Source organism: Phaethon aethereus (genome assembly GCF_964289735.1).
Source record: "Phaethon aethereus genome assembly, chromosome: 4".
NCBI lineage: Eukaryota > Metazoa > Chordata > Aves > Phaethontiformes > Phaethontidae > Phaethon > Phaethon aethereus.
The window spans coordinates 77,480,631-77,494,560 of NC_138578.1; the positions used below are offsets into that span (position 1 = coordinate 77,480,631).

At 41.2% G+C, this 13,930-nt stretch overlaps 1 protein-coding gene across 1 annotated transcript in view; it reads right to left on the reverse strand.

The window, feature by feature from the left end:
• Positions 1–12,925, reverse strand: part of UVSSA (UV stimulated scaffold protein A) — a gene marked incomplete at its 5' end in the record, with an annotated part of 56,493 nt that extends 43,568 nt beyond the window's left edge. Inside the window, 6 exons of the mRNA XM_081999466.1 lie at positions 5,108–5,236; positions 5,845–5,954; positions 7,166–7,603; positions 8,770–8,890; positions 12,269–12,599; positions 12,828–12,925. Coding sequence (XP_081855592.1) covers positions 5,108–5,236; positions 5,845–5,954; positions 7,166–7,603; positions 8,770–8,890; positions 12,269–12,599; positions 12,828–12,925 — 1,227 coding nt within the window. The remainder of the gene's footprint in view (positions 1–5,107; positions 5,237–5,844; positions 5,955–7,165; positions 7,604–8,769; positions 8,891–12,268; positions 12,600–12,827) is intronic.
• Positions 12,926–13,930: the final 1,005 nt, after the last annotated feature.

Here is a 13,930-nt window from a genome sequence, read left to right on the forward strand (position 1 = left end):
TTAAACACTTTTTGATTTGAAAGGGCAACTTTTTTAAGAGTTAGGGTTTTCGTTCGTGCGCAATTTAAAAGCATCACTTGGGGAAAAAGGTTTCTTTGACAAAGGTCTCTCTCTTGCTTCTTCATCTGAGTATGTTTTAGCAGATGCAGGTTCAGGCATGGTGGGGGATCACTAAGGACAATTATTTACCCCCCAGAAATAACTTCTCTAAAATGAAGACAAAAAAATGGAGGATGTGCGTACAAGAAGGTGTTACAGAAAGCAGTCAGCTAGACTGGATTCTCTATGGCTACAGAAAGAAGCAAAAAGAGAAAACAATACAGTCTTTGCTTTTGATCTAAAATTCAAGGGCAACTTTTTTTTTTTTTAAAAGCAGGTACTAACTTAACTAAAAGACAGACTTATAAAAGAGCTGGTTATAAAGCTACAAAATGATTAGGTAGAAATAACTCATTAGTATTGATAAAGTGCCAAGCTGTAGTTGAATATATGGAGGGGGGAAAATCACTGACAGTCTTGCAGCCAAGTAATTGGTAGAGCTTTTAGCTTAATTTATTACATATTAAAATTTTAATCTTTTGATGTATTAAAATATTCTAAGGCTAAATCACAACCAGCAAATATTTAATGTGTAAATGTAATTTTTAACAATTTTTGACATTATTCTTTCCGAAAAAAATCTGACTTGTATTGCAGTAAGGATTGGGGATCAGATCAGGTTCTGGACAACACAAGGACAGCCTTCTCCAAATCTAATTATTAATGGCATTACTGAATTCAAGCAGATGTTTCACATGGATAAAATTAAGTACACGAATAAATCAAGATCCAAGCACACAGTTAGATTTGACAGAAGGTAAGGAAAGGTGAAACAAAAAGTAATGAAGACAGTTAATGAAAAAACATATAACCCTGGTTAATATACTATGAAATTAAAAATTCTAAATGTAATAGGCCTGTTAGACGGTAACTCTGCTACTTAAAATCTTGTATTTTAAGGAAGGGAGGAAGACATTAACAAACAAAACTATTTCTAACCAGCAAAAAGTATTTTTAAAGGAACATTTTAGCCGTAACTAAGTTATCCCTACAAAAGAATTAAACCTCTGGAAACAGGAATTTCTATTTAAACAGCAATCTCAGCCAACAGTTACAGCTGTACTTCTATAACAATTTACCTAAATAGAGTCAAGAATTAGTTTGATGTATCTCTGGTGTATTGCTGCTGTAGTAAGTTTATCTGGAAGCAGACCTGAGGCTGGCTTTGGGTAAAGGCGGTGTAGAAAAAAATGTCGAGCATGCAGTGTGCACTCCCTCTACTGGGCACTGAAATTATCCTGAGCAGGCATCCAGAGCAAGAAAGGGGTATGTCTGAGCATCCAGGTACCGTGAGGTAAGAGCCCTTTTACAGCTTCTGTCCTCTTGCCCGAGATTCAGCCAAAACTCAGTTTCACAGAAAAATGGATTTCAAAACTCTTGTTTATACTGTTAAAATGCCTTTCCTGTCAGAAACGGACACCCGATTCACCCCCCAAACAAGTATTTAACTACAGTGAATGTAACTTGTGTAAGCACACAAAAACTCATTTGCCTTTGTCCAAAACAGTAGGACTGCCATTTTTTTTTGTCCATCCTCCACCCCTTTGAAAAAATAACAGCTCCGGAAGAAATGTCTTGATGACTACTTCTTCCCATTGCTGTGCCCCCAGCAGTCAGGAATGCGCAGTCTGGGCAGCTGGGATGTATTAGCATTTATAAAATCTGCTGACAGGGATTTGTTTCTAGACAAAGGATAACCATTGTTGTTCTTTTCCCCTCTTCTCCCACAGCTCCTGAGAGGTAAGTGCAGAATGGTGACAAACCCTGCCAACACAAGTAGGCTGCAAGTGCTACCTAAAAATGACAGCCCTCCTTATAATTATGGCTTCCTGATGGTTTGAGTTCTTCACCATCACTGAGGAGAAAAGAAAGGGGTGGTTATATCTCATGTCACTATAAACCATTTTAAGTCCAAGTATTTCACTGCAGAAAGTTCTGTGCTTTCCTTCAAGTGACTTTGTATAAGAGAAGTTCTGTAAACTTACAGAAAGTTCTCCTGTAGTTTGCAAGGCAGCGGGGCTTTTACATTTTTCAGCAAAGATAAAGGCAAAAAAACTTTAGAAAAAATAATTTGTGCTAATTTTCTAACATGCTCTGATTGCCTAAGGATGCTGCCTTGCAGACTAGTGCTCTGCGATCTGGGAAATGAAGCGAGAAACAATGGAAAGCGTGGGGGTAATAGTGAGGATTGCCAAAAGTAGACACCTTCTTGCACCAACGAAACGATTCTTCTGCGAAGGCAGACCTGGTAACCACCAACTTCTTCCTCTCAATGTAATTTACATCCAGCTACATTGCTGGTATATTCATATTGAACCGTAGCATCAAGAATTACTCCAAATATATATGCCTTATTTGCCTCTCAGCCATGTGCAGGTGTAACTGCTCAGCTAAACAAGAGTACCAACGGCACATGGCAACAGTAAGGACCTCCAGGAGCTTCCCTCTTTCAAGTGGCAATTTAAATCTCTGCAGGATTGAGAGGTATAGTAGAGTTCACAGTGATGAATCTCCAGTTTCACTGTCTCTCACAACTTTCTTGATCTCAATTTGAGGATCGGTAAAGCCTTTCCTCCCCCGGTTCCCGGACAGTACAGAAACAAAGCACAGAATGGAACAGATGAAAATGGGGGAAATTAGAGACCACAGAAGCATGGAGAATGAGCACAAAATAAAACCAGAAAGTCTGAGGACAATGGGCAAACCCAAGCCCCCAGCCAAGTTTCCAAGACCCTATCGTTCTCTTTTATACTTGCTGATAAAATAAAACCACTTTCTCCCTGACACTAAGGCTTGCCTGTGGTACACGGACCATAATTACACTTCAAATGAGTAAGTACACAAACAATTCACCTTTATATTCTCCAGCCAGCAATATCCTGCTCATTGCAGGGGATTGGCCTAGGTCCCTTCCAACCCAACGATTCTATGATAGGTACCTCAGACTGCAGTCACTAGTTGCCAGGAAAACTGCTATCGTATACAAATGTAGAGATGTCACCGACCAACTACAAGCCAGGCAAGTTACATGGGACCCTCTGCACTCAGTTTATTTACGTTCTCTCTCTCTGCTTACTAAGTGCTCCCCTTCGTTTCTAGGTGTGCTCATCTCTACACAAGAGCAGATACAGCACTCACTGACTCCACGGGCTGACAATAACATCCGTAATGCACTGAGCTCTGTCGGGACAGGACAGCTGTGAGCCAGCGCTTTGAAGGACAGACTATCAGCACTTCTTCTCCTGAATCTAAAGATACAGAAGATAGCAAAATTTTGGCATGTCATGGCAAGAACAACAGTTCTAAGGATACAAGGATGCACAGACAGAAGCAACAATACGTAACACAATCAGAAATGCTAAATTAAAGAGGAGCTGTGTGTAGTGTTTCATAAGCTGACATGTAAATATTAGACCATGATTATTAAATCCCCTTCTGTCAAAGAGATGCTGTTTATTTTGTTCTGTCAGACTCTCATTTTACCATGTTTTTACATTTCAACAAAGTCATCTGACACAAATAAAAAATAATTTATACAGTTTCCTTCTGCAGTAAAGCTCTCTGTGTTCAGGTTATAAATTTGTAAGTAACTCAGCACTACCAATAAATTTGGATATTTTTCCACAGAAAAACCCTAGTAATTATATCTTGTTTTCAGTGCTTATGTTAATAGCTTAATGTGCATTGCTTCATTTTGAATGTATTCTTTGTAAGCATTGCTATGTATTTTCCTTTTTTTTTTTTTTCCTTCTAATGATGGAATTTATTAGCTTTCAAACCTTATATAGATAGCATTGATCAATCTCCAGAAGTGGTAACAATACCACTTTAAACACATACATGTGCATGTGCACACACACGAAAGACAAGGCCTGAATGTCCTTTATATCTTGCAAGAAATATAGCAACCAATATTCCATGCAGAGGTGCAGCAAATGAAGTCCTGTCAAGCAAATGGCAGGAATGACAGCAGATGTCTGGATTCCTTCATAGCTGGTTGCATAGAGGTAGCACACATATTTCACTGGAGAAAAAACACTCTGACAAGACAGTCTTCCAGTACTTTTCATTCAGAGTTGGCATTTTTGACTGGTGTGGTACATCAGTAGGTATTAAGATGATGAACCAGATTAATCTTGATAAAGCTTCATTTGCACAATGAAAGCAAAGTCTACAACATTCAATCATGGCTAAACGAGGCTACCACAATTTAGTCCAACGTACAATGTCCAGATCAAATTCTTACAATCCAGTCATAAACCAGACTTTACTCTAGACCCTGACCCAAAACACTTATTTTCATGTCAAGCTATACAGTAATTTTGTTTGATTGCAACCAGCAGAAATTACTATTATGCAGCTCTTTTAGCTACATAGCCATAGACTCCTTTTTGGATCTGAAAAAGGTATTTGATCTTTCAGTCTCCATTCATTCACGAGTTTTACCTATTTCACAAAAAGTGTCATAGGTAATCTTTGTGAAATAGCTAATCTTTGTGAAATATTTTGACCCTTTAAAGCTTTATATAACAACTAATTCTTTTAAGGTATCCTCAATCACATCACATTACATGCTCACTAGAGAGAGTAAATGCTCCAAAGCAGAGTCAGTACTTTCCTGAATTGTGAGACAATAGCATAGTTGTAAAAAAACCATGAGTAATACAGATTGTTTAGTGAGAAATATGCAGGAAAGAAGCAGAGGACCCAAGTGTTACACATGAAGAAATTAAGAGTAAATAAAGTCTGAACATAATCACTCCCCTATCCTAAACAACAGTGCTGCCTTACATGGTTTTGTCTAATAACCAGGCCCCTGGCATACTACTCAGGTGTTCAGTGCAATTTCCTTGAGGGAAGCTACAACCAGCTGAATTAAGTTTTCTTGATAAGTACACTGTGTTGAAAAGTTTGACAGATTAAGGCTTAAAAGAAAGTGCATTTTTTGTATACAAACTAAGCATTACTAATGGTCCACTCTAGTGATACAGAATGTTAAGAAACTCACCACTTTTCTTCTTCTCTCTTTAAAGGAAATGTTCATCTCCTTGTATTTTTTCATAGCAGTCTCCAATTTATTCTTGAGATCAATGGCACATCTTAGCCGATCATCATTTATTCCTGCTCTGGTAAATAACTGCAAAGCAAGAAATCAACATTCTTATTCTTTTTTCCAAACATCTGAGCCAAAAAACATTTTCAGTTTTCCTTCATAATTAGCAAAACAACATTTGTCACAAATTCCTTTATTTTACAAATAGCAATTAATGAAGCCACTTTTCCTATCTAGAATATAAAAGCTAATAGCAACTACTAAAGACAAACAAAGAATGAACAGCCGGTATAAACATCTCCTGAGAGTGTCCTTCTACAGGCCAAATTCCATGCACAAGGCTCCTACACAGTAGTATCAATTCACAGAAAGGACATACTGTTTTTCTGATACAGACATTTCTGACAGAAACAAGCTGTGTTTTACTTTAACTCTTTGCAAAGAAGCCCCATTTTACTATATTTTTAAAAATAAATTATGACTGTAGGTAGCATACCTAATGCTGAGAGCCATCAAACAAGTTATGTAGCTCCTGTATTCTCCTTTTGCCCACCCCTCTCTGTTTGTACCAATGTTTCCTGAACCTTAACTTCCTTTTTGCTCGCACTCCCTCAGGATCTACTGTACCCCAGTCCTTGCTTCTGCCTCTTTTTATAAAAAAACCCCACAAAACAAACATCTCTTCATCCTACCTGAATCCAGGACTGCACAGAAGGCCAGAACTTATTTCTGAGGAGTTTGTGAGCATCCATGACGTTGTTTATTATGGCAGTATTATCTTCATTCTCATGCACTTTTATATCTGCTCAAAACAGGGGGGGAAAAATGGGTTAATGGATGATGCTTATAGCATCTTCATTATAGGAGCTAAAGAAGCTAAGTGGAAGAAGTAGGCATGAACCTTTCCCTGAAGTGATCAAATATTTTAGAAAGCTACAAACATCAGAATGTTTCTCTGTTCAGTACCAATTATTCCACTATTATCCACACATTCAAAAAAATCAGAGGAAAAGCCTTCAGTCCAGTGATGACAGAAACAGTTGTTAAGCCATCACTACTAAGGAATCACTAAATAAACCACAGACTAGTGCAGTCTTATTATTTACATTACATCTTGTCCTAAGTTCCAATCAATGGACTGGGCCTTATTGTACAAGTTTCTGCACATTCAATATAAAAAAAAAAATCCCTGCCCCAGTGGCAATAGGGACATGACTGTCAAAGAAGCCAAGTATGCCACTACTCAGGTAAAAATGGTACTTTTCACCCGTTAATCATTCATAAGCCTCACAGATGCTTTCCAATTCTGTTGCCTGCCAGCACAGAAGTAGATACCTGTCTTACTGACTGGTTGCACACGAAATTCCATTAGGACAGTATTTGTAAGAGACTTGACTTAGACTACCAAAACACAAGCCACTGTTATTTTTCAAGAAGTAATTCATATTAGCAAAGTTATATATAAAAAAAAGTATAATCATAATCCTTAAGACTTCCTAGCAAAACTCTATTTACTGCTTCTTGCAAGCTGTAAGTAGGAAGGAAAAAAGTTTACAAAACAGCCAATTGTAAGATTTTTAAATTAGTAGCTTATACCCCAGCTACAGAGAGAGAGAAAGAGGTGAATCATGAAGCATACAGAAAAATAAAATTATATACTGTAAACAGATTGGGGGGTTTTTTGTTGGGGGTTTTTGGGGTTTTTTTTAAAACACGGGAAACTCATCTTATTCCAGGTACTGTGAAGTGCTGTGATACGGTTATGACAATCAATACAAAAGTTCAGTCATAGAAAGTAAGTAATAAAATCTGTAAGTCACATACAAGCACACTCAAACCTAAGAATGGTTACTAGGTGAACCAGAAACAGAAAAGAACTCCAAAATAAATGGTGTTCAGGAACCCCAAGCATTTAAGACATGGCGGGGGGGTGTGTGGGGTGTGGGGGGAAGACAACAAAGCACTTTAGACCAAGATTGTCTCCAGCTATATGTGAAAAATTTTTCGAGGTACCTGTGGAAATTTCAAGATCTAGGGTATACTTATGTGAAATAAGCCCATGGTTCCTAACAAAAGTCTGGTAATCATCATCATCATCGAGAGCAGGGACACCAGACTGAACTTCCAAGCATGTGTCTCCATCTAATTCCTTCTGCTCAGGCTTCTCCTGTTTCTCATCTAACTCTTTGTTTTTATCAGTTCTAACATGCTGAGAAACAGAAAGAATGTCCTTGCTGCAGCATGGCTGTTCATCATCCATGGACCCAAAACAGGACTGTTTAACTTCCATCTGGGAGGACAAGCGGGATGCAGGTCTATCCTCATTAGCAGTCATTTGTTTGTTGGGTTCCAGTTCTGTGTCATTCACAGTGAAGTCAAAAGGATCTGGCATCAGAAGCCGGAAACAGTTTTCCATCTCTGTCAATGTGTCAGCAACCTCTTGGGACATTTCTATCAAGAGACAATTGTTTTAGAATATTGTTAAACACTGTAAAATGCTAATGCCTCCAGAGCAGACAAATGCAACTGCCAAAGAGGTAATCCATTTATCCGGTAATCAGTGATAATTTATCCATACAGATCTCTCTCCTGTGCAGAAATTGTCTGTCTAAAAGTGACAATAGTTTTCTTAAGCGGGAAATTTAGACCTTCCTGAGTAAGGAATTGAAAATCAATGTTCCTCCTTTTCCTATCCTAAAATTTCACTATGCATCAAAGATTACACAAATACTTCTAGAATTTGAAGGAGAAGAAGGTTCAATGAGGATATTCTTAGTGATGTCGGTGGGTATTCGTTCCAAAGCCATGAATCTTAATAGTTACTTGTAGGCGTGGCCACATATATATGCTATTGCTCAAAAAGATGCTACCAATAAAAGTGACTTTAAAGAGATTTAATCTTCTGAAAATTCCATCTTCATACAGTAAAATGTTTCCAGCATGCAGAATAAATACAGACACAATTGGATGCATTGTCTATACCAAAGTAATTTAATTAAATAACCCTTTGTAACTGCAACATAATATACTTACTATCCCCGCTCTTTTTTTGTATTACAGAAATATGTTTGCTATGTACATACCGCTTAGAGATTCAGCCCCCAGTTAAAACACATTTTTTTAGAAGCACTATGATACTTTTCATAGATAAACTCCATTGCATCCAGGATTCCTGTGCAGACCATTGCCTATACTTCTAGAACACAATGACTGTATTAAAGATATAATTAAGGTCATCAGCCAACAAGGTATTGAGAAGTCTGTGCCTAGTCATAGACGCAGAAGTTAAAACACTAGCTCCAAAAAGTCTCACGATATGCTTGCTTGAGATTATGCATTGATACTTTACTGAATTACAGACCAGACCTTGCTAACTTTTTTTTTTTTTTAAATCTCTTCATACTACCTGAGCTTACAGGACTGTCACTTGTTTCCCCTATATTCTTTAGGTGAAAGAGACAGAGGGTCAAGCTCTAACAAATGTACTATTCCCACCCTCTGCGGTCAGCTATCATTTGGATAGCTATTCTCTTTGAATTTGTTTTATGTAACCTTAAGAAAGGTTACTTTAAAAACAAACAAACAAACAAAACCCCAAAAGAACCAAAGCAACTCACCTTCCATTTCTTTCTCAGCTCTTTTGGCTTTTTCTTTGTAAATGTTAGCCAATCGTTTTTGCTTCTCCTCTTCCCTCCTCCTTTCAGCCATGGTTCTGGCATGCACATCTTGAAAATCCACCTAAGGAGGAAATGAAGGAAAGAGTGTAACATTCCTTGTAAGAAATATATAGAAAATCCATTTCCTAAGATCCTTATCTGTGGTGAAAAAAAACCTAACATCAACGATCAGCCAGAAGCTTAGCAGTACCTCCTTTTATCTCTTCTCCTCCTAGAATCAGTAACTACAGTAATTCTTAATGGAGCTTTTGCTTCTACTAATAAGGGACTGCTGAGAATCAATGGCTTTCAGAAAGGAATCATAAGGTAGAAAAACAAAATACTTAGACTTCCACATCTAAATTGCAGCAATGAACTAGGCTTTGGGGGACCTCTGTCACAGCATTGGAGACATGGGGTTAGGGGGAATGGGCAGGAAGAGACTACACAGGGTAAATATTCAAATTACGTGAAAACATCACACTAGATCCACTATCAGTAGAGGAAATTTAGGAAAATTTGTAAGCGCTATTACCACAAGTATACGTATCACTTACTGAAGAAGTTCGTAAGCAAGGAAAGTAGAAAAGAAGACATTCACATTCATTAAAAAAGAAGAAATTTTGGATTTTACAATTACATTTGTTGGATTTGGGGATTGAAGGAAAGGTTATAATTCACTCTCAAGTATTATTTACGCAAACACGTTCAAGACAAAATGTTTTTATATAAAAGCCTCTAGGAGCAAAAGGGTACTTCAGCTTTCACAGAAACTGTCATGGAAAGTCTCTATCAGTTTAGGAAGAAATGCACACTTACCAATCTATTTTTTTATTGGGGAATGGATAGGGCAGAGGGAAGGTAGGGAAAAGAGTTAGTTTCACAACCTACAGCAGGACTTGGATCATCAGGGTGACCTTACTTGATTTTTGCGATCTGATTTTTCGACAGTTAGCATAGCTCTGCATGCAGTAGCAGGAGAAACAGATCATCCCAATGAGCAACATTGCCCACAAAAATGGAACAAACATACAGAATCCAGGAACTACAGCTAATGTTTCTTCCAGTCAGATTGGACTTGCACAGAAAACACGAAATTGCTAGAATTGCCTGAATCACAACTTCCGCCTCGTACCAGAATACCTACAGTACAGTCATTTGCCCATTCCTTCCCCTTCTCTGTCCCAAGGGCCAGCCACGTGCTGCTTCGCTGCACCGTTCCATGCTTTGGCGCTTGTCCAGACGCCCCTCTTACAACAACTGCCAAGTTGTCATGGTTTGCCATTGCTAACGAGAGCACACCTCACATACTAGCCATCTCTCACCAACCAAGTCTAGAGCATGCACAAAGCTCCGAGTTGCCCAAAACAGGGCATGCCAGCCTCTTGCAGAAGCCTCACAAGATCAGAATAACTCAGGGCTCGAGTTACAGGTGTGCGCATAGACTCACTTGCTACTGGGGTCAGCACTAACTCACAAACTTGGTCAGAAGACATCAACCTGACTTAAGTGATTCAGACTGAGACCAGAGTTGTTGTTCTGCCTCTGCATCAGTGCAGGTTACATGAAGCATTTTAGCATTGGTCTGTAATTATGGAACTGGATATGATGAGGTGCATGTGATGAGATGCAAACAATTGTTCTTGATTTAAAGGGTGTGAGCAGTGGGCCTAGACAACTACTGCAACTTTTGTGAAAATACTGGAGTACAGCGGTAATATACTTTATATTGATCTGTTTAAAATCCTGTTCACTCTGTAATTCCAGCTCACTCCATAATTCCATCTATGCCTTCCTTGGATACAAAGATACTGTAATATGACTCAGTTGCCCAAATATGCAAACATTTGGAAATACTTGATTTTTTTTTTTTAAGTTTGAAAACAGTTATTTTCAGATCTACTGGAGTATTATGTGTTCTCAAAGTCAAACATTTATATAGGTTTAACTTGGACCTACTAACATTAAAACAGTGGACAGCTCTCCAGGTTTACATCCTAAAAGGGCAGCAGTTGTCAACTTCTGACTAACTGCGATTTTGGTAATAATCTGGAAAAAAAACAGACGCAAGTAACACTCCTCTCTAGTTGCCCTATAGTACAGTGCCAAACCTGTAATGCGGAACAGCAAACATACTTTATTTCTAGAAAGTACAAATGCCTCCTCAAATCTTTTGGTTGCTTCTCACAGTTCAACTATTAAGCTGGCAAAAGGCCAGTTAGGTCAGTTGGCTCATCTCAACTCTAAGTACAAAAGTTATCAAACTACATAAGATTGTTGCTATCAGTAGTAGTGTTTCTAGAAGTACTCAAACTCAGCTGCTCTAGAAAACAGTAAAGCCAACCTCGCTGGGTAGCTTAGTATCACAAATATAAAAAAGTGATCACCCAGGTGTAACTAGGGAGCAGCCATTAACCACAGGAGCACAGACAAACATGCCAAACTTCAGCGGAATTGTTGTACGCATACGTATTCCATCTGGTAAATATGTATTATGTATTAAAGATCCCCTGCATTTCTTGCATTTCTCCTTGTCACTTCCGCTTAGCTTTTTTTCTTTATTAAACAAGACAATAAGGAAGGATTCAAAGATAATCACCTTTTGTGAGAACATGCCAAAAATTATATAGAAAAAGAACACACTACATTAAATAACACAAGTGGGGTACACTATTAGCTCAGTGCGGAACCAGAACAACAGAAATACATCATGTATCTACAGGTTTTTGATCTACTGTTAGGAACACTGAACATCTGTCTTTCTGATGAGAATCAGTGTGTTTACTGAAAGCCTGATATTAGCATTGTAGATAGCATGAATGCTAGAACAGTGTTCCCAATTCCACTGTTCGCACCTCAGAAAAGATACTAAAGCAGAAGAATGTTCAAAACATGATAACTTGAAGCCTAAAAGGGAGAACTAAAAGCAAGTATTTACATACAAGAAATTTCTTTTTAGTAGAACTTCTTGTATGACACGAACACTGCAGCTGAGAAGAACTAGCATCTATACTGTCTCTGTTGTACAGTGAAAGGAAACTGGAACCACACAGCTCAGTACAGAAATCAGGCCACTTCAAACTGGCATTGAAAGATTTAATAGTTGTTTATCCTCAGTTTAAGGTGTAACAATTATTTCCCTTCTAAAAAGGCTAGACTTTGGGGTGTCAGGTAGGAATCAGCAGGTGAAAACCTACTGGTGAGCAATACTTTTTGCGCCTCAAGAAAAGGCTAGTTGAGTCCAGCGCTCAGGACAAGACTAGTTTTTAAAACTTTACAATACTGCAAGATGCACAAAGAGTTTGGGGTTTGTCTTTCAAAGACCGTGCTCAACAGGATGGCTCCTAAAAACAATGTCCTTTCCAACAGCTTTTCTTTCATATTTACGGATTTTCTAACTTTAAATATCTGCTAGCGATCATCACCTAAAAACACACACAGAAGTAAAGATGCAGAGTACCTTCTTATTCTGCTTTAAGAAGTGGTATCCCAGAGAAAGCTTCTTGTAGGCCTCTCCGTATTTCTCATGCCAGTCTTGCACTGACTTAATGGCTGCTTTCCTCAGTTTCTGTGCCACCTCTCTGGGCGGGGGAAGAGGCTGCTCATGGTCTATCCCCACCGTCAGCTCCAAGAACTCTTGGAAGTTGGAAATAACTAGCGTCCGGAACTGATGGGATCGGGTGAACAACTCCTGCACGACCTGGAAAGCCGAGAAGCGCATCTCGGCGTGCTCCTCCTTGAGCCGTGTCCTCAGCAGGTGATAGGCATGGCTGATATGTTCGTCTGAAGACCTGGAAAAGGAGAAAAGGAAAAAAAGGAAGGAGGGAGAGTTATGTAAGAAGAGGTTCAGCACATAAACCTATAACTTTTTAAAAAATTATTTTAAATTTTAAACCAGCAGCTTCTGTGCTGGCAGCAAGCTGCACTCAACGCGAACAGCAGGCCCCAAGCCGACCCGGGGAGAAGCGTCGCTCTCGGGAGAGGCGGCGAGGCCCCGCTCCCGGGCCGGGCAGCCGTACTTGCAGATTTTCTTCAGCTCCTTCATCCTGCCCGACTCCAGGCGCGGCTCCCCCGAGGTGGTGAGCTCCTCCACCAGCTCGGCGAGGCGCTGGTCCATCTCCGCCGGAACAACTACCCCACCGAGCTCCCTCAGGCCCACGCACCCCGCCAAGGCACTGGCGGCCCGCGACCGGCCAGGCCGGGCGGGGGCTCCGCCGCGCCAGTGGCCGCCCCTCAGGGGAAGCCCCGCCCCTCGGGGGGCGGCTCCCCCCACCCCGCGGCGGGTGGCACCTTCCTCACTCCCCCCTCTCAGCACCTTTGCGCGCGCCCAGTTCCCCCCCACCCGCCGGCTTCCGCGCGGTGACGTCCACGTGACGTCACACCAACCGGAAGCGCGAGGCGGGGAGGGCCTTAAAGGAACCGCGCCTCGCTCTGGGGACGTGGGGGAACGACGACGTTAACTCCTTGTTGTCCGCAGGGGCTGATCCCAGGGCCGGAGCTGCAGCAGTCCAGGGGTGCGAGCTCACTCCCTGAGGCCCCCAAGCGCAGCGGGGGACGAGGCCCGCCCGCCACGCGGTGCCCCCTGCACACCCACTAGTAACCGCTCAGAAAGGCGGTTCGGGCAGCGAACGAGGCCACGGCCCGGCCTGGAGGGCTGTGGAGAGGGCCGGGGCGCCGAGAGCTGGGTGCTGAGGCGGCGGCAGGCGCGGGAGGGGCTGCCCCTCGGAGAGGGGGCCTGGGCGAAGGTGGTGACAGGTCAGGTGTGGGGAGCGGAGCCCCCCGCCATCACGCCTCGCAGCAGGGCTTCCTCCGAGCTGTGCGGGGAGTCAGACCTTTGGCCTCCCTCTTCTTCTCCCCCCCCCCCCCCCCGCCTCAGAAGAAGAAGAAGAGGAAGAAGCAGCAGCAGCAGCTAATACAAGGCAGGCAACGAGGCAAGGCAAGCAGGTCTCTCTCTGCACCAGCCACACGAGCGTGGTTCAGTGACTGGAGGTGGTGGGGCTGTCCTGGATTCGCTCTTGGCAGAGCCTGACCCGCTTTCGGTTTTGGGTACTCGGTTAGAAATGTTCTGCAGGCCCCCATCTCTGAAAGCACTGATTAACCACAGGGAAAGATCAAGCCCTTG